This window comes from Onychostruthus taczanowskii, unplaced genomic scaffold (genome assembly GCF_017590055.1).
Source record: "Onychostruthus taczanowskii isolate IOZ18803 unplaced genomic scaffold, ASM1759005v1 scaffold43, whole genome shotgun sequence".
In the NCBI taxonomy this organism is placed as follows: domain Eukaryota; kingdom Metazoa; phylum Chordata; class Aves; order Passeriformes; family Passeridae; genus Onychostruthus; species Onychostruthus taczanowskii.
Window position 1 is genome coordinate 851,173 of NW_024501792.1, and position 26,033 is coordinate 877,205.

At 50.9% G+C, this 26,033-nt stretch overlaps 1 protein-coding gene across 4 annotated transcripts in view; it reads right to left on the bottom strand.

The window, feature by feature from the left end:
* SIK3 (SIK family kinase 3) overlaps positions 1 to 26,033 on the bottom strand; it is a 70,695-nt gene that overhangs the window by 33,287 nt on the left and 11,375 nt on the right. For all 4 annotated transcript variants that reach the window (XM_041413799.1, XM_041413797.1, XM_041413798.1 and 1 more), the window contains exon 2: positions 1,213 to 1,329. In XM_041413799.1, coding sequence (XP_041269733.1) covers positions 1,213 to 1,254 — 42 coding nt within the window. In that variant the 5' untranslated portion in view covers positions 1,255 to 1,329. The remainder of the gene's footprint in view (positions 1 to 1,212; positions 1,330 to 26,033) is intronic.

Here is a 26,033-nt window from a genome sequence, read left to right on the forward strand (position 1 = left end):
CAAGGACAGAGAAGTGACACATAAGGAGACTGCTGAGTGCAACGAGAAATAGCTCTAAAACCACCTTTATTCCCTCTGAAACACAGGGAACTGCTTTCATCAAATCCAAACTATAACCCTCCCGTGCTTCCCGGAGCCATGTGCAGGGATGACAGGAACGGAGGACAGTAAGGATGAAAGAGCAATTTTCAAACACTAAATCTGTAACTACACATTGCACTTCACCTGCACCTTCCTCCTCCTGGTCTGTTTCCCCTCCCTTTAGCATTTGCTCCCAGGTCTTGTCCTGTTCCAGCAGCCTGGGAGACTTCTCAGGGTTGCTGCCCTGCTCTTCTCCCACCCTAAACAAGCCAAGCCCCAAGTGTCACCTCTTCAGTATCACACCAAAAGCTTTCGATGGAATGAAACGGGTTTAAAAAGGTTTTTTGGCTCAAAAGAAAGGTTTAAGGAGTAAGTTTGCAGAGAAGCACTCCCTAGGTACCTTGAAAGTGCCACAGTCCCTGTAAGCATCTCACACATGGTTTAGCCAACGGAACTAAACATTAACCTCTGTCACTTCACTACGTTTTAACTCTTTGGAGTCCAAATATATGTTCATATCTCTCAAGCACAGATGGGAAACAGAATGCCTTATGCCTCTGCTCCCATCACTCTGCTGCACACTCCTCACAGAGGGGCACAACCAGCTACCTGTGTAAAGGGCAGACCACGCGGCTTCTGCCTCTGGGGGTTCTGTTTGCAGACAAAAAAAACGTCAAGATGGGAAAAAAGTCTGCAAACAATATTCAAAAGCAGGTCCGCTGCCAGTATTGATCCCCTTCCAGGAAAGGGCTGAGCAGATCAGCAGGGCCTGGGGGCCACAGGGAGCTGGGCAGGGAGAGGAGAGCTCAGTCCTGCTCCCGGGTGAGATTTACTCCCTCCCTTAAAGGGAGAAGGGGAACCTGCATCCGGTTTCAACTGGGAAACTGAGAAGCACACAATGGCCATAAACAAGTGGCAGGAGGCCAGCCCACAGAGGAAGCATGATGTCCCAGAAAGAGAAGGATTAGCTACACTTTCCCCCTGCCCCTCCAATCAAAGCACTTTGAGACCCTGAGAACATAAAGGGCTTTCCCAGTTCCTTGTAGCAGGAATGGAGGAATAGCTCTGGAGGAAGTGCTGCTGCACAGTGTGGGCTCAAGGGATGGAACCTCCACGGCAGAATGCTCCTACCTGGTACAACCTGATGATATGTGGGTGGCAAAGCATCTTCATGATCTGAACTTCTCGAAATATCTTCTTCAGGTTCTCTTCATCCAGCTGAGTCTTGTCAATGATCTTTATTGCAACCTGGCAGAGGGGAAACAGAAGAGAAGTTACTGACCCAGCTGCATTATGCACACAGCAGCTCCTTGCACCAGGGCTGATAAACCCCAGCAAAGATGGGAATGGGGGCTAGTGTCAGGCTTCTAACAATGGAGGTGTTTATTTATCTGTTTTAAACCAGAAGTGCTCTGTAACGCCACACTAATGGAGTTTAAACAAGTCTAAGTGCTTCCAGTCAGCTGCTCTCCAGTCTCCAAGACTCTCCCTCCACCTCCCAGCTCCTTTGGGCATGGACTGTAGAACCACCAGACTCCAAACATGGAGACAGTTCTGTGCTAAGAACCACCTGTCTTTAAGTCCACTGAGCACCCTGTTTCATCCATACACAGGAGGACAGGAATCTTTTCTGGAACACCGGGATGAATGGGAGAGAAAAGGCAGAGTGAAACCTCAATGGAGAAAACAGCTGAGAGAAAAAGCTGCTCTGCCTGGCAGAGGAACATCTGCCCTGCTGCTTCTAAATCAAATTTCAGCCTCTAGTATCTTCCTGCCCACCACGAAACACCCCTGCAAGCAAGCAGCTCCAGTCTCAGGATTTGTGGGATGAATTCCCATCCCCCAGCAGGTTTTCTCACTCAGAGAGGGCTCTCCCTGGGAAAAGAACCGCTTCTGCAAATCTCCTGGTTGCTCTGCTGGAGAGCCTAATTTACACAAGTCCTGCCCAGGAAGGCTGCAGGATCATGAAAAGGCCTGGGGAAGGGCATGCAAAGCAGCACTGCCACGAAAACCGCTGAGGATGCACAGCCACAAAGATCTGACACAGAAATGCTTGGCTTGTCCCAGACCCCAGAGCTCAGTGGGGACAAGGACAAAGTGCTCTGTGCACGGCAGCGTGCCAGGACCACGAGCACAAACCCACAGGGGCACACGACCCAAACACATGTCCCTCTCCTAGTGCCAGCCCCAAGGACAGGGCTAAGGGATGCTCTCACAGGCACGCACACAACCAAACAAAAGCAGCTTCAGATCCTTTAAGGGAATCTTTCTTTAAGGGAACAATCTGAAGCACATGAAAATTAAGCCCCATATTTTATGACCAAATCCCTGCCAGAGCAATAACCGCCCTGCATGTGAGCAGAACCCAGCAGAATCCCGAAAAGGCACCCAAGTACAATAAGCTGTTTCTTTCATTTGAAACCTTTAATTCAGAGCGCAGGAACGCTTCCAGCCTTCCAAGTCACTGAGCATGCTTCCTCCAGCAGGAGCGGGAGCTGAACGGCAGCCAGGTCTGGCACTCGGCGCTGGGAGCTGCTGGCAGGAGGGGGCTGGAGCCCAGGCACGAGGTGAAACGGCAGCAGGGGCTGCCAGGCACCGGGGCTGTGATTAACGGGGTGCAGAGCCCCGGGACCGGCCCAGCGCGGAGCCGCGCCGCAGGGATCCCAGCACGGCGCCCAGGAGAGGGCTGGGAGAGTTGAGAGAGCCAGAGGGGGATTGGGAAACACTCTCCACGTGCTTTTCACCCAAGGTTTTCCTGCAAGAACGGGCTTTTGTAAAGCTTGAGCATAAATACACATAAAAGCTAAGAGACGCTTCCTCCGAGAGCAAAGCCAAGATGTCTACCCAGAGACATGAGTCATTTTCAGGCCCAAAGACGTAAATGAAAATCCACAGATCTGGAGTATTCCTAAGCTCCTTACTCAGTCCCAGCTCTATATTTGCTCTGAGGAACTCTTATTTCCCAGCTTAATTATATGGCTCGAGCTGACACTCTCAGCCAAGTTCAGGGTATGTAGAGCATCTGATTGCACCCAACTTGGTCAGTAGGGCCAGACACAACAGAACTGAATTCCTCTGGTTTTCCCTGATAACACGGGGCAGGGAGGACCAGGCTGCCCCCTCCCCTGGCTCCTTGTGACGCTGTGGGATTTACACGTGGTGAGTGAAACTCCACACCCACAAGACACACAATACCTGGATGGGGAGCAAAGCCAGACCAACAGCACTCAGGAGATCTTCTTCTTCTTGAGAAGGACCTCATCCCCAGCTCAGCCAAGCAGCCCCAAACCCAAACCCACCCTCAGCAGTTAGGCAGAGGAGAGACCTGAAAGGGTGTCTTCCAAATGTTTTCATTCCACACAAATGCCTCCAGCAACTGATTCAACATGAAAGGCAAAAGTCTCCTGAAAAATCCTGGGGAAACCACCTCGTGCTCTGGTTTCAGGAAATGCAGAGCTTCCTCAGGACCCTGCAAGGGTGGAAGGAGGAAATCCCCGGTGCTCTGGGCAGCAGGGACACGCAGGGAATTTCAGGGATTTCAGGGGGCTGATGTTCCACCCGGGGCTCTGCAGCAGGGGAGCTGCAGATGGTCTGCTCCAGAGCTTTGCTCTTTGGGCTCTTCTGGAGAATCACTACTTTTCCAGAGGGAAGGACTGGTATGAAGGTTTTCCAGAACAGGTCGGTTGGTTTCTCCATTCCTGCATTTCCTAGCTGGCTAATATTCTCCCTTCCCTCATCAAAGATGATTTGGGATTTCAACAGAAAAGGGACTGGCTGAGGTCCTTGTGTCGCACCAGCCACACTGACTCCATCTAAAGCCCAAGGGATGGCCACAATGAATTCAGCCCTTTATTTTATTATTTATTTATTTATTGGAGATTATAAATTGGAGAAAAACAGCCAAACAAATGGATCTTTACGATCTTTAAGGGAAAAATCTAAAGCACACGAAAACTAACCTTCACATTTTATGATAAAATCCTTGCCAGGGTGATAACTGCCCTACTTCCAAATATATATATATAATTACTTACGCAAAAAGAATCAGTTTCAGTTAAAATAAGCTCCAAACCCCAAAATCGAGTGCATTCCCTCATGCTTACAAACACCACATAAAATAGAGAGGAAGACTAAACATCATTAAGTAAAGCAAAAATTCAGGCACAAGTAGAAGTGGAAGAAAACCATGATCTAAATTCTGAAACAATGAAATACTCTAAAAAAGGAGTCTGAGAAATTAACTATTCTTTTATCAGAAGTTAATGAAGCTTACAGGCAGGAGGATAAATGCCAAGCCTGGAGCATGCATGCTGCTACCAATTAACAAAATGTTCCCGCCACTTGTAAACAGTTCATTTATTCCTTCTTGCATCCAAGTAAAACTTGCACCAGTAATTTGGGGAAGGAATTGTTACTTGGGAGAAATGACAAGTTGCTAAAAACAATTGGTGGAGAGCAGGTAGGGTGTTCAAAGTGACAGCTGCAGGTTGCAGGTGGCTCGTTGTCCTGATTCAGGGCAAATTTGGGAGAGAAGGCATTGCTTTTCTAGGGTTTTCTTCTCCTGGTGCACCTGAGCTGAACATTGCTCTGTGACTCCTGTGACCCTAAAGCTGTGCTGAGTGGATGTGCACGCTAGGCAAAGCCTTGTGGGGAGGAGTGGAAATTCCAACCACATGAAATGTAGCTGGGAAATGGAAGGAGGGGTACTGAAACTCTGGAGGGCCAAAAGGGAGCACCCAGGTATCCCAGTACCAGCACATCCCACTGCATCCACGGGATGTCAGGAGGGATGGAAGGCAGCAAGGGGCTTCAGTCACCCCAGAATGCCCAGAGATGTGAGCTCCTGGGGGGGAGCCCGGGCTGCCCCTCTGCCCTGAGCACCGACCACTTCCTTCAGCCCAGCACACAAAGCCTGACAATTCTTGCTCTCAACTCACAGGAGTCTCCTAAAGTTCCCAAAGTGTAACATAAACAACATTATAAATTCCTACTTTGCTCTGAGATACCAGATTTTCAAATCTGGCAGAAAGCAGAGCTAAACATGCCAAGGTGAGGGGCTCTGAAACAAGGCACAGGGCTTGGAATAGGAGAGAGGAGAATATCAACTTGCAGGAGTTAAAATTTATATGGACGTCTTGTTTCTCAGCTGAGTGTGGATAACAATCCAGACAGACTTCCTTGAATCCACAGTGCCCTGCCAACAGGAAGGGAAATGAACTGCTGGGTGCCCAGGCGGATGGGCAGGGAGAGGACAGCCACGGTGCCCTGCACTGCTCCAGCTGCTTGGAAAGGCTCTGGGAGAGAAAGAGGGGGAAGCACGGTCTGTTTTCAGTGGAAAGGAGCCATGGGACACTGCTTCCTTTTATTTCTGTGCTGTGAACAAAGGAACAAGCCAGAGACCCTGGCCTGGGCTAAAATCTGCTCCTTCACGCCATGCATCTGCTTGGATATAATTATAATGCAATGATAAATAAAATTTCTTGCATGAGTGATCATTCCATAAAGAAATCACCTTTTCCCTTTTAGTTCAGTTGTTTCTGCAGTGTCCTGAGTGAAAACCAGAAACCCCCACTTCTTCCAAAAGGAGCCCATGTGCTCAGGCTGATCACTGCAAAAGTGTAATTATGGCAGTGGCATTCCTGTAAATCAGCACGGATCTCCTCCATGGAATGGGAGCCAACAGATGGCACCGGCAAACCGAGTGCATTGAGAAAATCAACATGTTTATTTGGGAGCAAGACATTTCCTAGAACTGTCCCGGGGAGTCCTCCTGCTCCAGATTCCTCCTGGAAAACGCTCAGTAAACAGTCCCTGGGTGTCCTCTGCCATGGATGGAGGTGTCCCTGCAGCTCAGCTCCTGTGTCACCCCCAGGGCACGTGGCAGACTGCAGCCACACGGACAGCTGTCACCAGAGAGGGTCTCTGGAACAGACAAATCAACCTGGAGCAGGCTCATCCACCCCAATTCCTCCTGCATTTGCAGTGAGCAAAGGAGCCCCCTCCTCCCTGTCCACTGACAACGTGAGCTGTCAGAGGGGCTGGCAGGGAACAACTCTTCCAGCTGCTCCTGCCTGCCACGAACACTTGGGAAGCTCGGGAACACGGCCTGTTTGGATTAAGCAGCTGCTGGAGGGGTAAAAATCACTCCTGTAAGCAGATACCAGAGCTGCACAGGAGAACTCCAGCAGCAGAGACCAGAATTACATCGGAGAAGGGGGAAAAGCAGAGGGATAAGGAAACACACTGGAGATATGTGTATGAGCCACACGCAGAGGCACTCAACTGGCATATGGACACACGGCTGTGATAAAAACACAACGTCAGCTCCAGGCTACTGCAGGTCGTGTCCTCCTCGGGAGCTGTGCTGGGTGGATGTCACTGCACAGCAACGCCCTGCTCCCGTACGGACGCTCCGATGGCACAGGCACATGTTGCTCGGGCAAGCTGTCAGCACGAGCCTGCTGGGGTGTTTGGGGTCACCAAAAGCCAGCTCTCTCCATGCAAATAGGCAATTTGTACGGTTTTTAGTCATAAGAAAGCGCTCGACAAAAAGGAAGCACTGACACTGCCGATTCCCAGACTTCTCTTGGCAAGCTCATGGGTAACAGAGGGGCATCTCCTCCTCGGAATTAACCAACCAGCAGAACCTACCTAAGTCAAAGTGATACAGCAAATAAAACTAGGCCAGTCTGCAGCAACATCAGCTGCTTTTGGAGGTGGCACAAATGCAAATATTGGCAGCAACTGAAGGCAGGAAACTGTGGACGAAGATGTGCTCAGAGAAGCTGCATTTGCTCAGGAAGGAAGTTCTCACCTTGTCCACATCCCTCTGCACAATCAATGCAGGGACTTGTGTCTTGCACAAGGTGAAGAAAATACTGATGGTGTTACGAGAAAAGTCAATACATCCAAATCCTCTTGGCCGGCTGCAATGTTAATACCCGGCTTGTGCGAGCGCCGTGCTCTGCCGTGACCTTTCCTTGTCCCAGAGGGAGCACAGCTGGGATTCCAGTGGCCAAAGCACAAACCCCACATTCACATCCACGGCTCAGAGAACCAGCTACACCCAGGTAAGGAAAGCTCATCATTTCAGGGCATGTACAGCAGCTTACAAATGTCACAGGACAGGAAGCTCATCTAGAGCACCCCCAAGGATCCCAGCCTTTACCCGTGCTGCACTCCTCCTTTCCCAGTCCTGGATTAACCCTATGCCAGCAGCTGCAGCTTCTCTTTTCCAACAGAAGCCATCAAAAAGGTCTGAGAGGTAAGTGCCCCGCACCTGACACTTGCTGCTTCACAGCAGCAGCCTCAGTGCCAGTTCAGTGGTGATTTAATCCCAAATGCAAACTCTTTCCCATTCTGAAGCTGCAAGGGCTGACAGGTAAATTCTGTCATGTTCAGCCACAGCGTAGCTGTGTAAATAATGTCCTGCCAGCCACGAGAAAGCCTGGTCACATTGCTAGAGCTCTACTTGTCACACTCACCTGGATGCCAGGTCCCAAACCCTCCTGGAGAGCTTCTCCTCATTATTTCATCACCTGGGGCAACAGCGGGAAACAACAGAGACTTGGAGTTACCTGCCCTGGCTGACACACACGACATCAGAGCGTGCTGAACAGCATCAAGGGCTTTGGGATTGCAGAGAAAGGCACGGGAAAGGGAGCTGGAGATGCCAATTAGATAAACAAACCATCCTGGTGCACGAAGAACCTCCCGCTGCAAACGGGAGGTGCTGCGAGGGCGAGCTCCATGAATCATCACCTCGGGCTGCAAACACACACCTGGCAGAGGCCGAGCACAAGGACAGGCCACAGCACCCCACACAGGGCTGGGAAGAGCGTATCCAGGCTGCACGAATTACCACATATCCCCACAAAACCTGATGGCTGCTCAGCAGGTTCCCTGGCCTTCAGGCTGAGCAGGACTCAGAGGACCAAGCAGCGACCAAGGAGGTCAGCCATGCAGAGCTTAAGAACAGGAATCCCTTAAGCTACACCACATCTCCTTCTAGCCCTTATCCTTCTTAACGACAAGATTTCCAAAGCTTTTTAAAGTTCTGGTCAGACACTGAACCTCCTGGTCCCTGCAGTGCTGCCTTTTTCTCCTGGGCTTCAGCATGAGACTCCACGGGATTGAGCCGAAGGCAGAGCAAGTCTCAGCACAGCAGACTGCAGGTAGCCACACCTAACCACCTCAAACACAGCACGGGATAGCCACACCACTCCTGTCTGCTAGATTCCACGGCTTCACACCGTGTCTGCATTCCCACTGGCCTCCCTGTCTTTTCATTTCTCACTCTGTTACAGCAGAAAACCCCTCCAGCCCCAACAGTTTCAGCTGACATTTATGCCAGTAATTTGTTTTTAGTTCAGAAGCCTTGTAAAATTCCTGTAATGCTTCCCAGATGCAAGGCTGAGAACTTCACAGGAGTCAGAACGTGAATTAGAGGTGGTATGGAAAATTATTTATCCTGGTGAGGGAAGAGAGCAAACCACACAGACAAATGCCAGCCTACAGCGAGTGCTGCTACCCTGAAACACGTCCACATGTCCATCCACAGAGAGCAGGCAGGTTGGGAGGTCAGTTCATCAAACTCCTCCATACCTGGACCATAAAAGCAGAATATCTAAGAACAAGTATTAAAAAATCAGCTAAAGGAAAAGAGGCTGAGGTAAAAGGCAGGTTGTAAAAGCTCCTGCTTGTGGCATTAGCAGGAATTCTAGTGGGATGCAGCAGGACACTGCTGAGCAGAAGGAATGAAGGCTGAGCCCTGAACACGGCGGTGGTGCAGCCCCACGATCTGCTGACAGTCTGCAGCACTACCTCCACGGCTTCCATGCAAATTAAAAGCACTCTTGGCACTTACTACACAAAGACTGCACTTGATAATTAAAACCGGTTTTTGAATGCACTTAAAACTAGTGCAGAAGCTCATGGAGGTGCATTTAAATCGATGCAAACTGGTTAACTAACAAATGGGATGTGAAAAAGCAGAGCCCGGTCACGTAAGCTCGACTGTTCGGCCAAGGAGGCTCAGATCCAGCCCCTGTGACAGCAGATGGGAGCACTGCAGTTCTGCTCAGGCCTCACTGCACTCCTGCTTCAGCTACAGCTCGGCCTCCCAGCCACCTGCAGGCAAGCAAAGCCAAGAGGTGAATCAAATTCTGGGAGGACACTTGCCCACCTTGGTCCCCTTCCAGTCCAGGTCGCCCGTTCAAACCACTTGCTTAATTGCTCTCCCCTCAATTCAGACACTGCAGCCTGAACATCCCATGGAAACAAATCCAGTTCAGTTTACCAACACCTTGAATACCCATCTGGCAGCATTATTTCAGGAGATGTCAGTTGAACACTGCAACTGACCTCCGTGCAGGATTCTGCCTCCAAACCTGAGATTGCCACTGAATCGTGTAAAGAATCCCAGAATCACTGAGGTTGGAAAAGCCCTCTGAGATCATTGAATCCAACCTGTGCCCAATCCCCACCTTGTCCCCAGCACTGAGTGCCATGTCCACTCCTTCCTTGGACACCTCCAGGGATTCCACCTCCTCCTGGGCAGCCCCTTGCAATACCTGTCAGGAATTTATACAGAATGAGGATCCCCCCCAAGCCTCCTTTTCTCCAGGCTGAGCCCCCCCAGCTCCCTCAGCTGCTCCTCATGCCTTACTCTCCAGCCTTGGAGAGAGTTGCTTAGCAGCAGAGTTTTGGAAATGTATTTGCACGCAGAAGAAATCTGTGACAGCAGGAGATGCATCAGGAATGCTGCTGTGGAACAGAGCCCCAGTGGAGACCATCCCTGAGAGCAGAGGGGGCACAAGACGTGGAGACAACCTGCCAGCTTTCATGGGAAAGGCCTGGCTCAAACATCAAGAGAAGTCTTCAAAAAGCTGCCAGGATATTCCAGCAAGCAGGTTTTGAAAGTGTTATACAAAGTTCCCTGGATTGTCATTTTGCTCTAATTCAGTCGTGACCTAAAAATGCAAGTGACGGGGGAAAATAGTGCATTTCAGGTACAGAGTGTGCAGTCAGAGGAAGGTTTGAATTATTGGATTATAAAATGAAAAAGCTCAGAAATAAGGAAATTTAGAAGCTGGTGCACATGAAGTGATGCGTTGAGAACACACTGTACGTTAGGGTTTGGATTTTTTTATGCAATGCTTATGCTGCAAAGAACACCACTTGGATGGAGAGGTCCCCTGAGAGGAGAGGGAACACCTCACCTCCCTCCTGTCTAACACATGGAGCACCCAGCACTGGTGCAGCACAGGTTAAAAGCAGCTACTTTGTAATGACAGAAAATGGCTATTTTTTAATGACAAAACCAACACACGCAGCAGGAGCGCCCTTGGCTGGGCTCCCCAGCCTGCCGTGCACCACAGAAATCCTCCTGCTGTAAACTGCATCCTGGGAAAACACCTGGCACTGCACCAGGACATGCAGCACAAGCACAGAGTCATCTGGGCTGGAAAAGACCTCCAGGACCATCAAGTCCCAGCTGTGCCCAATCCCCACCTTGTCACCCAGCCCAGAGCACTGAGCGCCACATCCAGGCATTCCTCAGACATCTCCAGGGATGGGCATTCCAAACCTCCCTGGGCAGCCCCTTCCAATGTTCGACAACCCCTTCTGTGAAGAAATTCCTCCTGATGTCCAACCTGAGCCCCCCTGGCACAGCTTGTGGCTATCACATCCTCTCATCCTGCTGCTGGATGCCTGGGAGAAGCTGCCAGAGCCACAGGGAGCCCTTGCACCGGCTTCCAGTGGATTTCCTGAGGCTCCCTAAGGGTTAAAGCCAAGGACTTCTGGAAGATATTAAGCACCAATGTCTTGGCTTCCCTTCTGCAAACAGCAACAAGCTCCAGAGGAATCTGTCATCCCATATAACAATCCCTTTCACTCAGCCCCACAGCCCGCTGCCTGCTCCTCGCCGCAGCCCCAGCGCGGTGCTGGCTCCGTGCTGGGCTCCTGCTCCGGATCCTGCCCGCATTCCAGGGGGAGGCTGGGCTCTGCACAGCCCGGCATGCACGGGAGCTGCAACGTGCACGTACGTGTGCAGCTCCATTCACCGGTGAACGGTCACACGAGAAGGCTGCAGGAGCGTGAAACATCACGCTGCCATTGCCACACAAAATCCGCAGGGACGGAGAGCGTGGAAGGAGTTGCTGCTCCTGCTCATATGCCATCAGGTCCGTTTGGGAATGTGGGGTTCTGGGCTCTGAAACAGACTTGTACAGATATTTTCCTGAACCTGTAAGCGTTGCGTCTTTTCTATACCAAAGTCAAACTAGCTGGATGTTCAAAACAAGTCAAAAGCAACAGCCACATACTTACAGAAAAGGAATTTCTCCCCAATATCAAAGATTTCAAATGCATCAAATGCCTTTTATTCAGTATTTATGATTTCCACGCGCATCATCCTGCTGCTGGCAGAGACTGCAAACACTGCTCCCCTGCCAGCACCTCAGAGATCACAATTAGGAGGTGACAGCATCACCTCTAGTTCTAGGATTATTTTCAAGGTGCCAATTACATTAACACTACGGGTCCTGGAGCACACTGAGCTGGAAGGGGCCGAGATTCTGCCAGGGAAGAGAGGAATAAAGCACGATGCCAGATCTGGATGATACACTGAGGAATTTTTAGACGCTGCGTTTGCAGCAGGAGCCTTTGTGCAGTTTGCCACGATCAGATGGCAGTTTCTATGGGAACAAACAAGCAGTGGCCCTGTCACAAGATGTCTTGTAGAGACACTGATGAAGGCATTGAGACTCAGGAAAGTTTCTTATGCTGCAGTGCAGCCTGGCAAAGATACTCCAGCTCAGGTTATCAGCTTGGGAGGCAGAACTATCAGGATACACCAGAAGTATTTTCAGTACAAAGTCAGTGCAGTTGTTACACTCAAAATTTTGAATCCAGCCTTTGTGTGCACATAAAGCTTTGGAAGGCTGTAGTTTGCCTCTCAGACACTCCTCCATCAATAATGATGTTTGTTACGTGCCACAAAACCCAGTCACTGGAGTCTGTGCTTGGCTCCAAAAGCAACAGAAATGATCAAACTGGTGAGACACTATTTTTTAGCTTCAAACATCAGAATTTTCATCAGTCACAAGACTACAGCAGAAAGCAATTTTCTTCTCAAAACCACTGCTTCTATTTACCATCCCCACCCCTTAAGTTAATTAAAAATCCTTCAATTAGCTGATTTAGGGAGGGTTAATGTTATTGTCAGGAAGACTGGTTCCCCTGGGCCTGAAAACAACCGTGGCTGCCTCCAGCCCCCGATTACACAGAACATTTTCAGACTCTAAGGTTCCCGAGTATCACCACCCCTCACTCCAGAACTGTTATGAAATGGAGTGGAAATTTTTAGAAAGAGAAGCCAAAAGTGAAACTGTGAGGAATGCAGGCTTCAACACATTAACCCTCAACCACCAAGATAAACCACATCCAAGCGATGGAGAGTCCCTTCCTCACCCTCAGCTTGCCCAGGCTCTGCAGGAGAAGCAAACCAAACGGATTTACCCCCAGTTAGGTGGGAGAAGCACGGGCTGCCCCCAGCCCTCTGCCAGCCCTCAGCAGAGTTTAGAACAAAGGAAGATGAAAGATTGGCAGCTCGGGTCTGATTGTAAAGTCCAGATTAAAATAAACTGATGTTCTGCAGTGGTATTACCTGAGTGAAGGCAGAAATTCCCTCCCTTTCAGCAAGGGAAATCAGGGAATCTCATTCCAGCTTGCAGAGGACAAAACACCTTGCAGTCACTTCCACTATGTGATGTCAGAACACAGGAGCTGCCTCTTGGAACTTCAGGAAGTATCTGCTCCCCCCAAAACCACAAAGATTTGCTTGAAATTTGAATTTGTTTCATAACAAAGCAAGCTTGACAGAAGAATCTTCCACAGCAGTAAGTGCACGGACCAACTTGTTAAAGAATCACCTTTCACTTGGGCACAGAACTGAATTGCAACACTAGAGAAGCCTACAAGCCACTTCCAACAAGACTATCTGATTTCCCTTATCAGCAGAAATGACTTAAACCCACAGATTACACGCTCAGGAGCTGAAAACCTACTTCAAAGCCAAGGCATGATCCAGCCCCGGGCTCCCAGGGCCGCGTGGCACAGCACGGTGTGAGCAAAAGGGCACCCGGACACTGCCCCGTGCCAGGGCTGCCAAAGCCACGCCAGGAGCCTGGCTCACAGGCAGGACAGCCACCTGGGACACGGGCTGGGTGTCACTCCATGGCACAGGATGGCTCATGATTCACCTTCTGTGCAAGCTGCACTCCGAGGAGCGAATTCAGGTCTGGACGGGCAACTGGAGCGTCCCACTAATCACCCCAGCCAGGCTCCCGAATGTCACACACGGCCATTAGCCCCAGGTTGGTGACAGCACGTGGCAAAGGGCCAAAGATCAAACAGCAAAGGGTGTCACTCTGATCCCTGCTGCTCCAGCCATGCAAATCAAACTCGTTCCTGGTGCCAACAGGCAGCACCAAGGGCTCAGGCACCCCGAGACCTGGGAGGGAGATCCTGCCCTCGGCACCACCACGGCCCTCACGTGGGACAAGTTACCATGGCTGTCACCAGCTCTCAAAGCAGGGGACAATGGAGTATTTTTGGAGCACAGACACTGCTATTTTGAAAGCACTTCAGCACTGTAGTACCCAAATTCTAATTGTGGCTGCTGCTTTGCTTTGCCACCATAAATCCTGTTCCGAGGGAGTAAGACAGCAGCCAATACATGAGCGTAGGCATTGCACAACTGGGCTTCTACAAGCACTTGGTGTGAAGAATAATGTTCTTAAAAGATTTAATTTCTAGGGAATGTTTAAATACTGAAGAGTAAACACTGAGTCAGAGCCACGCACTAAATACAGGTAAATGCAGCAGGGGCACGTGGAAGCAAAGCCGCAGCCTGGAATTCTCTCAATGCCTCTCCTTGTACATGGGAAATTCAGAGCCCACAGAGGACAAAGCCTCCTTTATACCTGCAGAAACTGCAAGAAAACAAAAACCAAACAAATACAGCCAACCTAAAGATCCGTTTGGGGGTCTTAAACCAAGTCTGCAGCACACAGCTTGGCGTGTCTGAATTTTGGGTATTTGAACGGTCCCACACGTACAAAGCCCGGGGCAGGCAGCGGCTGCTCACAGCTCAGGGGACCCCTGAGTAACAGCAGCACAGAGGAGATGGGCCCTGGCCACTGCAAATGCCTGGGGCACTGCTGTGCATCTCTGGGGTGCAGCAGTGCAGCACTGCTCCCCTCCACACACACCCACCAAGCCCAAAATACATCGCTTTGCCCTCGTCACAGGATTTCCTACTCCTTCCAAGCAGCAGGTCAGGACTTATTGCACCAGGACACTGACCACACGTTTCCATTTGCTTGCAGTAGAACAAAAATATTTACTTTCACAAGCACAAGCTGATGTGCTACTAAATCATTTCACTTAGCCTAGACCTAAGAGTCCAGTGAGAGCCATGGAACAGCAAAAGAACTACGTATTAAGGTAACTCTCCAGTGCCAACAGCCACAGAACAGAGGTGTGTTTTCCGTGTCCACACAGCCCACGGCACTTTTTGATCCCAGACCACCCTTCCCAAAGTGCAGCAGCAGGAACTGATGCCACCTGGCAGCATCCAGCAGGAGCCAGGAGCACCTCACGGCTCTTGCTAACTCCCTGACAGGGGCAAAGGCACAGCTGGGGCTCACAAAACCCCTGTGGCTTCAGGAACAGCACGAGTCAGTCCCAGGCAGGGCTTTCCCTGACCACTGGGGGTTGCCCAGAGCCTGCCCACCCCTGCTCTGCTCCGTGTCCCAACAAAGCACAAACCACTCTCAGCCAAGGGAGTTTTGTCTCCTCAGAGGGGAAAAGGGACCATAGATAGTTCTCTCTAAACTTGGCAGGCCATGTGGGAACTGATACAGCCAGGGTGGGCAAGCTGGAGCCAGGAGAACAATTTTGGCTCCTAAACTAGAAGCCTGAAAAATTGGAAGTGGCGCTCCATTTGTTTAAATTACCTTCTGAAACCATGCTCCATATGTGGGAATGAACAGTCACTCTGGTAGCCCTAAACACAACCAGGAGTAAATTGTTCCAAGATGCACATCTGCGCTTACCAAAGATCACACAGAAGGGCTGCCAAGGCAGGGCTTCATTTCCCTTACAGGACCTTGTTTTAAGAACTCTTAACTGAAAATGGCAGCCCAGAAAGGTGCTGTGTGTGGGACAGACCACCATCACCCCTGCCTCAGCAAAGAAAGGTCTCAGTCTGTCCTGCTGCCTTGGAATCACAGAATTGTCTAGGCTGGAAAAGCTCTCTAAGATCAGACCAATGGCACTGCCAAGGCCACCACCACCCGTGTCCCCAAGTGCAACATCTACATGGCTTTAAAACACCTCCAGAGATGGGAACTCCACCACTGCCCTGGGCAGCTGTTCCAGGGCTGGGCAATGCTTTTAGTGAAGAAATTTTCCTTAATATGTAAACCTCCCTTGGCACAACTTGGGGCTGTTTCCTCTCCTCCTGTCCCTGTTCCCTGGAGCACAGCCTGACCCCCTCGGCTGTCCCCTCCTGTCAGGAGCTGTGCAGAGATACAGGGATCCTGAGCCTCCTTTTCTCCAGGCTGAGCCTTGCCTGCTCCTGGGGCTCCAGACCCTTCCCCTGCTCCATTGCCTTTCTCTGCACAGGCTCCAGCACCTCAACGTCCCTCAGAAAGCAGTTTTTTATTTATCTGCACATCCACACAAAACCACAATAAAATTCAAAGTCCAGATACAACTTGAAGTGACTCTTTCTTATCACAAGGATGACGAGAGTCCCACCTTGAGGGAGCGAGCCTGCTCCATCCCTCCCTGTGAACACAAAGGCAGCGCAGGGCAGGTTTGTCCCACACAGTTTTTCACATGGCCCCGGAGCTCGAGTGCTCTGAAGGCCTCCTGGCTGGGCTGTACAGTCAGAGGGGACTGCAGCCAGCAGCTCATACTGTACGGCTATCGGGTGACGTGCCAGTAAAACAAGCTGCCTGCCTTCTAAACCTGGACTATCACAAGACCACGACATAAATGTCAGGCCTGGCAGCGCCTGCTCGCACCCAGCCCTGCCGCCAAAACACTGAGCGTGCCCCAAAACCTGCAAGGGATTAAGCACAGACCTTCTGCACCGAGTCTTCATGTGCAATTCTGCTTCTTTGGGAACATGCACATTGGTCAGGGCACGTCCAGAGAGCATCTGGAGTGCCTGGAGCAGGAGAGGAGGGCAGTTCATTTAACAAGTGACTGACCACTCCTGGGCAAGGGATTTATTGCAGCTGTACAAGAAAGCAGGAAAAGAGCATCAATCCAAAAACACTGCCTTGCTGATTCACACTTGATATCAACATTTACCCAAACTCTTTCCTTGCTCCTGTGTCCAGGGAAGGGAACGGAGCTGGGAAGGGGCTGGAGCCCCAGGAGAGGCTGAGGGAGCTGGAAAGGGGCTCAACCTGGAGAAAAGGAGGCTCAGGGGGGACCTTGAGGCTCTGCTCCAGGGAACAGGGACAGGAGGAGAGGGAACGGCTTCAGGGAGGCTCAGGGTGGACATCAGCAGGAATTTCCCCAGGGAAAGGGTGGTCTGGCCTTGGAAGTGCCCAGGGACGTTTGGAGTGCCCATCCCTGGAGGTGTCCAAGGAAGGGCTGGAGGTGGCACTCAGTGCTCAGGCTGGGGACAAGGAGGGGATGGGGCACAGCTGGGACTCGATGGTCCTGGAGGTCTTGTCCAACCTCAGTGACTCTGGGATTCTGTGAAATATTGAATGCTCAGCTTCAGGGAGCTGATTTACACCTTAACTGCATTCTTCCCCCCTTAAACATTTCAACCATTTAAGACATCCGCAACAGCTGAAACTCCAAAGACAATGGTGATGCTACAGGGAAAAAAACCCAAAACATCAGGGCTGGATAAAGGTTCCTGAGCAGCAAGCCTTGCAGAGCTGTCCAGGAGAGCCGTGCAGCTCTGCTGAGCACATACTGAACCAATTACACAGGAGCCTCCCCAGACCCACACAACCTCGGGAGCTATCACATTATAGATCCTTATGTAAGGCACAGTGACGTAAATCCGGGCTCCCTTGACACACGGAGGGTGCGAGATGAGCGAGCCTGCAGGAATTTCAGATCATATTTCCCATCTCCCCTATTCATTCATTTGTATCATTTGCCATGACCTTGCTCTCCAGGGACATATATCACCAGAAGGAGATAAATGAGATTTCTATTAATTTGAATGATAGCAGCAAGAAACTAAAGGCGCTGTCTCACCAGGCTGATTAGTATTTTTTCTCTCTTTAGATGCAGATGAAAACAAAGGCTTATTTACCAGCTGCAGGACTGGCCACACTAACTGATGGCTGCTCTCAGTGCCAGCAACCAGATCAGCTCACTTCAGCTCAGTCCCAGCACCAGGATGCAGGAAGATGTCAGCCACCAGGAGAGAGGAGATCCTGCATGCCCAAGGATTGCTTTTTACCGTGTTCAGAGCATGCAAGGAGAACACTCAGGCCAGGACTGCTCTCCACAGCCTGCATGGAACATGCAGAGTCCTGCTCCTGCTCCAGCCCTGCTGGGTGAGGGGTGCTGCTCCCCAATCCACAGCACGTGCTGTCACTTTTCCAGGAAAATCACCCTCAGCAAGGCATCTGTCCTGGGTGTCTGCCCCGTGCTAAGCTGGGGTAGTGAGGAGAGGGAAGAGTTGAGTGGAGCCAGCACAGCCAGAGGTTTGTGTGGTGCAGGAGAACTTTTGTCTCTGCAGCAACGAGCTCAGTCGTGTTAGCCTGACTTTCTATGATTCAGGTACAAAATGAAAATTAGTTTCTATTCTAGCATGTACCAAAAATTCCATAAACGCAACAGCTGCCTCAGGAAAAACAAGAATTTTTCCCTGGCTGCAGAATGTGGTAGAGTGTCAGACAATAAATGTGGTATCTGAGATAACTACAATGGTCCAGGACCAGTACGTGCACCTTGTAAAGAGCCACAAGGCTGCTGGGCAGCCAGTCACTGCCATCAGCAAGGCTCCACAAAAACATATTTCCTACAAGCCACAGCTTCTATGCCTCACATTCCTTGCTCATTCCCAGACACAACCAGCAGGCTCCGAGGTCAAGCTGTAAAAGCTGCTGTAAAGTCATGAGCTGCACCCTCAGATCACACAGCCGTGTATCCCAGGGAGCTGCAAAAGACAGGGCCATCATTCCAGCAGGATTAACAACCTGGAGATGCTTGAAATTACAAAAAAAAATTCACATTAAGAGGAGATAAGTGTTTAAACAATAGTTTTACGCCCTAACACAGGTGAACACAGCTGCAGGGCAGCTCACAGGGGTGGTGTAGCCAAAGAGTTCAATGGCCACAGAGGGGACCAGAGCCAGGGGACATCAAGGTACTGAACGTCACCAGAAGAGCAGGACACGAGGTCACTGCACACATAACACCCCAATGGTCCACAGTCCACAACTCCCCATGGGCACAGAGCATTCCTGCACTGCCCAGCTGAAATCATTCCCAGCTTACTGCTCAGGAACAACTCGTCCAGGACTGCAGCTTGGCAGTGCACAGATAAACACCCCTGGAAACCAGCCTGGGAGCAGGAGCAGGCCTCCAGGAGCAGCAGGACACGAGCAGGACAGGCAAGCAGCTCTGAGATAAGGCCACATCGAGGGCAGTTTCACAACAACCAAGAAAAAAATCAACCCCACATCAGCAAGTCTTGAGGAACAGCCTGGAATTATCTCCCGGCAAAGCTGGGACCCACTCATCTCCCCAGTCATACCACAGCCACCCAGGCTGAGATTGTGGCAGCTGTGAGCTGAGCTGTGCTGCTCACACAGAACATGCCTCGTTTCTGGGCAGCAGCTTTGCAGCCTGCAACTCTCCAAGGAGCAGCTGTCGAGGGATGGAACCAGGAACCACTGCAGGGATGGCACTCCATCACAAACGGGCACAGGCAGCTACAGAGCCAAGCACAGACCCACAGCTCAATGCCAAACCAGTCTGAAAGCCCAAAGAGAGCTGCAGAACAGCTGTCAAAGCAGAATGAGCAGCAGCACAGCACCTGAGCAGGTGAGGATCAACCTGGTCCCACCCCAAGCCTCTGCCTGTGCTCTCCTGTCCTTCCCCTCGTGCTCATCAGTCCTGCTCTCCGAGGGGAAGCTGGCGAGCTGAGGGTAAACAGCTCTGCTCAGTCCCTCTGGGGAAAAAGAAAGAAAAAAGCTTTCCAACGTCACTGAAATGGAATGTGAGGGAACCAAGTGCACTTGTAGGGGGAGAGAAAGGAGAGCCTCACACTCCAGCCCGTGTGTACACAGCACTGGGCTGGGGAAGGCACACAAGGAGCATCCAACAGTGCATCTGCTAAAGATCCCTTCAGCTCTGAGGGTCTGAGGAGATATTTTGGTTCACAAAAAAGTTATGTTAATCCAATGAATCATTTGATAGGAATGTACAGTCATCCAATGCAATGGAAAATGTAGAGGTTCGAGTGTTTGATGTACGCACCCAGAATAAAAGGTTAGGGTAACACTTCTTCCAAAGGCATTACTCATCCCTGCCTCGGCTGCACATCCCTGCAGAGGTGTGCAGGAAGGAGGGCGAGCAGCGTCAGTAACTTATCAGCTGCAGTACAAAGCCACCAGGTAAGAGCCATAAAAAGCAGAAAGCAAGACCTAAACCACCCCTAAAGGAAGGAGTCTTTGTGCAGAGGGCCACCTCCTCACCACTGCAGCTCTGAGTGGGTGACATGAGCTCTACCCCACTCTCACGGTATCCCAAGACACTCGTGGAATGGTTGGGACTCATCATTCCACAAGCATTGTGAGAAATTCCCCTTCTCAAAGAGCTGACAGGGTCTGCTGAAGCACTGTAGCTATTTACCTAAGGAGGAAGAAGAGAAGAATACAAGTCTTGGTTGAAACCAGCAGGAATTCTGCATTACACACAGGCTTTCCCAGGCTCCTAAGGCTGCACTCCAAAAGAGCATCCAGTCGCAGATCAGAGCTTTTGCAGTGGCTGCTTAAGGACGTTAATTTACAGAGATGAAGCACCCCAGCAATTCTAAACACAGCCCATCCTTCACTAGGTGGGGGTTTATTTCCAAGGCCATGACACGTTGTGACGCAAGAGGTAACAGCACACAAGCAGATGACTCCCTCACACACACAGGCAGTGGGTTCACCCCGACAGGAGGCAAGCTGGAATCTCTCCCATGCCACACACCCTCCCCAAACCCCTCCTCAACTGCACTCGGCTCTGCTGAGGAGTAACGCAAGGAGAAGAGCATATGGATAGATCCAAAGCTATTCTGAATCACTGCTGGCTGCCAGCAGACATATTGCTGTCATTAGCCTCTAGCTCCGTCGCAAGATTTGTTTCTGAAAAGTCTTTGAGCCAACAGATTATATAAAGCTCAGACCCTTCCTCTTCCACACGAGCTGATAGTCTCCTCACGGGGTGACTGGTGTTTGCGAGGAAAACACTCGTCCCTGCACACACGAGGATGATGCAGCTAATCAAAACAACTTCCCCAGCCAACAGGCAGCGTGCTGCAGCCCGAGCTGCACTGCCAGATAATGCCCAATGACAGGAGCACAGAACAGAGTCCCACAAAGGTCTGGGCTGGAAAGGACCTTAAATACTATCCAGCTCCCTCTCCTGCCATGGGCACCTTCCACTGTCCCAGGCTGCTCCAAGACCTGTTCACTTCCATGGACACTTCCAGGGATGGGGCAGCCACAGCTTCTCTGGGCACCCTGTGCAGGACCTCACCACCCTTCCAGATCCTGCAAGGTGCTGTGAGGTCTCCACACAACCTTCTCTTCTCCAGGCTGAGCAGCCCCAGCTCTCAGCCCATCCCTGCAGGGGAGGTACTCTTATCAACCTCATGGCCTCCTCAGGACCTGCTCCAACAGTTCCATGTCCTGCTTGTGCTGGAGGTCCCAGAGCTGTGTGCAGGACTCCAGGTGGGGTCTGTCAAGAGCAGAGGGGCAGAATTCCCTCCCCAGTCCTGCTGCCCACACTCCCTTGGATGTGTCCTAGGGCACCCTTGGCTTTCTGGGCTGTGAGCCCTCACTGCCAGCTCACAGTGAATTCTACCACTCATATTGATCCTGGATAGAAAATCTGCAGAGATCAGAGTTTATTTATCCAAACGCTGGGGCAGGGAATGGTGTGACCCTCCTCTGGCACCAGGGTCACACCATTCCCTGCCCCAGCCCCTTCCCAGCTGTGCTGCCTGACCCAGCAGCCCCACGGAACCGGCTCATTAACTCACAAGCACTTGGAAATAACTGCAGGTTACTGCCCAGGGTTCTCTGTATCTTTTATCTAAGAAAAATGCTACAGGACCAGGCTTGTTTGGTGCAACGCCCTTGTAGCTTCTACTCCCGGTAGCAGTTAGTTCTGTACACCTCACCTGGCTGCCTTTTGCCACCTTTTACTAACCAAGGCCTGAAAAAAATAAAAAATATATTCTGTCTTCTGAGCTGTGACCAAGACACCCCTTTTGGTTTCTTTATTAATACATAGCAGGACTGCCCCCTGCCAGGTTGTGACAAACGCCTTGTGGTTTAAGCTTTATTGGAAACCAGGCTTCCTACCTTGTTAGTTTTCCATATTACTGTCTCTCATTAAGCAATTTAGATACTCAAGTAGTAAATCAGAAGTGAAAGGAAGGTTCTTAATCGCCAGATCTAAACAACACTGGTTTTCGTCACCTCGTAACTCCTGATAACCACCATCTTCTGGTCCAAGCTGCCTCACACACTGCATTATCTTTACACCTTCAGGTGTCTGAAGGAGGTCAAACAAACACACTTTAGTTTCCTTGTAGAAGACTGGTAGTACTCCTGTGGCTGCTTAATACTTGCAGTGGGATGAGGTCTATTATTTCTCTAAGTTCTGGTAACTCAGCTGTAAATAGCCATGGTCCCTGTCCTAAAAACAGTCTAAAAGAGACAAGGTGAGTGCAGAAGCCCCAGTGGTGGTGAGGCACAGTCAGCCAGCCCAGCAGAGCCGCCAGCTACTCCTCAATAACTCACTGCTGCTCGAGATGTGCTTCATCCAGCAATTCTCAACACAAAATACATAAACAGTCCCTGGAGCACAGATGGAAGCTGATCCCTATCCCCTCCCAGGGGAGTTCCCTCATCACTAGGCTACAAAATCATGTTCCCTCTTGCTTTCAGCCCTTTGATGATACAAATCTTACGTTCCTTCCTACACAGTGCCCCGGTTTCAACATGAGAGGCAGAGCCTCTCCTCCCTTCTCAACCGGTAGCTTGAGGATTTGGGCACTCTCAGAACTGGAGTCAGGGACGCCCCAAGGCTCGAGGAGATGCCTCACCTGGTATCACACTAAGTGCCCTTTCCCAGCTCCCTTTCACTCACCCACAGGGTACAGTGCTCATCTGCCACTGAGGACACGGCTGCACAAGACCACGGAAGCACTGACCTTCCCTGCCCGTGGATTTGCTCTTTCCATGAGAGCAGGATGCTGAAGGAAAAGGTCAAGTTCTTGAAGAGCAGAAGTCATTCAGGTTTTTTCCTCACAGTAAATGGCATCTGTACAACAGCATTTTGCCACAGGTTTTTTTTCAGGACTCCCACCCTGACTGCTCATGACTCTCCTGTAGAGCTGGTACTCACACAGCACCTCCTGCACCTGCCTGGCCAGGCCCCAGGGTGTGCTGAAGGGAACAGGTGAGCTGAAGCCTCTCCTCATCCTCTCTTGCCTGGCTGCACGGCTCACTCCAGTATCCCCTGAACAAGGACAGGGAACCCCCACTCCAGGTATGAGTGAAGTGCAGGCACTTCATGTGCTTCAGGTCACAGAAGCAGCGGATCTTGTAACTTGAATTATACTTCAAAAAAATCCAACTGAAATTCAAGCTCTATCACAGCCTTGCACTGCAGCTTCCCAGAGTCCTCCAGCCGTTTGTTCTCTCCAGGGAAGACAGATAGGTTGCCAACCAAGACTGCACTGTGGGATTAGCCAATGTTTATGAAGTGCTTTAAAGATTAGAAGTGTCACCTATGTGCTAAATATTTCTCTGGCACTATCAGCTCGAACAGCACCCGAGTATCTTGTATCTCCTCCTGCTGATCTTGAGCTGGTTGCCGAAGGCGTCACTCAACCTGACTCCCAACCACGGCGCTTGGCACTAATTCCAGGGGCGGTTTGAGACATATCACAGGAGAGGACAGAATCAAGGAACCACTTAAACCCCAACTTCTGAAAACTACTAGCAGAGTAATGACAGTAATATCACCAGGAGAGGCTTAGGGATTTATGTTTTTACAACATTCTCATACATGTGTGTGAGATGGAGCACCCTGGCGTGAAGCCCAAGCGTGCAGAGAGAGGAACTCGCCCCGCTCACCCAGATGGAACTGGCTGGGCAATGGCATCAAAAGGTACTTTGTACACACCAGCTTGATAGCAGCTCAATGGATCCCAACTCCTGCACTTCCCTCAAAGCTTTTGGCAACGCTCCTGCGGTGCCTGGATTAAGAAACTGAGCAGTGAGTCTGAGCACACGGGACAGCAGACACTGCTCAGGCCCTCTGTGCTGTACACACACAGACCAAACTGCAGGGATGCACCTATTTTCGTACCTTTCTTCCTCTTGTTCCTATTTCTCTTCCAGCTAGAACACAGACACAGCCTGTGTCAAGACCTTTCTGCTGATATCACACAGAGCAAAGGTGTAAGGCTCAGTGGACATCTGTGTTTCCCATTGATACACCTTTTGTTACCCAGATCCCGTCCATCCTCTGAGGACTTACACCACATATAGATCTAGAAACAGCCAAAATACAGAGCTCAGCCTTCCCCTCAGCCTGTGGGTTTCACCAACAGCAGCAGAATCCAACAACTATTATCAAGCAGTTGAAAAATGAAACATTCAATTCCAAGAGTTTACTCTGCACTGGAGAGAGAGAAAAACAAAGCTGGAAATCCCTCACTTTATAAACAACAGCTCCTCTGAAAGCACTGTCAATAGGAAGTTGTTGCTCTAAACTGTGTACACATTTGGCTCACAATTTGCCAACAATGAGGAAAATGAACTCCACGGAAGGATTCCCACACTGGGAGCTCAGTGTTGTCACCCGGAATGGATGCTGCCGTGGCCAGAGCAGCAGGACCGTGCCAGCAGGAGCTGATCTGCGCCTTTGTGTAGGGCACAACTCTTGGTGGCCTTCGGGAGGGCATTTGGGGGAGGAATCCCTCCAAAGATGACAAGGCAGGAGCATGGCAGGAGGCAGAGCACAGCTGAGGCGACAGCGCTTTTCTCACACAGCTCTGATGGTTTCTGTGTGACAGAAGGAGCGGAGCCCAGCCAGGAGCCTGCTGAGCGAGGTGCCCTGCTCGGGATATCCCCAGCCAGGTGTACTGCACATGGGCTGGGCTGTGCAGGTCCCCGTGGCTGACAGCTGCCTCCAACTCGAGGTGACTCACTCAAGTCACACATCATAAACACTTCTTACTCCAGCCCTGAATTTGGAGCACAGGGCTCGGAGAACTCAAACAAAGCTCCTGTGACACATGCCATTCCTGCAGAGCCGCTCGCAGCCTCTCCTGAAACCAAAGGATCAAAGCAAACAGAGGACTGGAATTGCTGTTCAAGATCTTCAAACACATTTAAGATAAGAAAAAAACATCTAGCAAAAACCAAAAAGCTATCTTAATCACCATTTTAATTGGGAGTTGATACTCCTATTTAACAAAACCACTGGAGCATCCACGAATCCCAACGCTCAGATGCACGGCTGAGGTTTCCACCAGCGAGGGGCAGGAGGCACCACGGCAGACTGTGCAGAGCAGCCTTTGTTCTGGGACCCGGCGAGGAAAACATCTGCCAGGCCCAGAGCACCGCTCCCTCCAGGGCGATAGGATCTGACCTCGGAGCACAGGAAGCAAGCTTTGTTCCAGGCAGCAGCGAAGGCGGTGCTACCACACCGACACCCCGCGAGCTTTGGGACCTGGGAGACGTGCAGGTGGTAAAACAAGAAGCCTTCTGCTGCTCACCTCAGACGGAGCAGCCGGCTGCCTCTGCAGAGCTGCTCTTGTTTGGACAAGCCCGTTTGCTCTGGTGTCTATTTGAATGATGACTCACTCCAACAAGCCAGGGCACCCTACCACACACAGCCCCGAAGTGCTGACTTAGGGCTTGGGATGCAAATCCGGCAGGAAGCGGTGCTTCCCGACCAGGGCCACCCAGGCCTGGTCACTGCTGCCATTACCCTCCTCCAGTTGCAGCCCCAGCCTGGATGACGAATCCAAAGAGAAGATGACAAGAACAAGAAAATTGTATAAAATACTCTTGCTCTTAGAGCACTTGTAAAGTTACTTTTTTTTTCCTTTTAATATTCGTGCTCTGCAAAACCGACAGCCCAATTGCGAGTTCCTTGTGTGCCACCCCGTCCCTGTCTCAGGAATGCTGCCCAGCACCCCATCCCTGGCTTGGAGGCGAGCCCGTGGCCACCCCGCTGGTGGCACTCCTCCAGCCACTTCCACTTTTGTCTCCCCAAGCATGTGAGAGTCACAACCCGTGACGAGCCGGGCAGTAATTGCCGTATCGATTTCGACGTTCCTCCGGCCGGAGCAACGCCTGTAACTGTAAACCATAAACCTTTTAATATCCTGCTCAATTATGAGGAAAACAACTCCTGAGCAGCAGCACGGCGGGAGCATCGCTCAGAGCCCGCTGCTGAGCCTGGCTGGGGATGGCCAAACCACGCTGAGACACTGTCAGGGGGACAGAGCACAGACAGCCCTTCCACGTGTCACTGGAAGTGTCAGTGCTCTCAGCCCTTTTTGTGCCGACCTCACCAAAGAGCTGAAAATGCTGGAACACATGGAATGAAGACAGATAAGCAAATGGATGGTGTGCCATCAGAACGTGACTTAGTGCTCG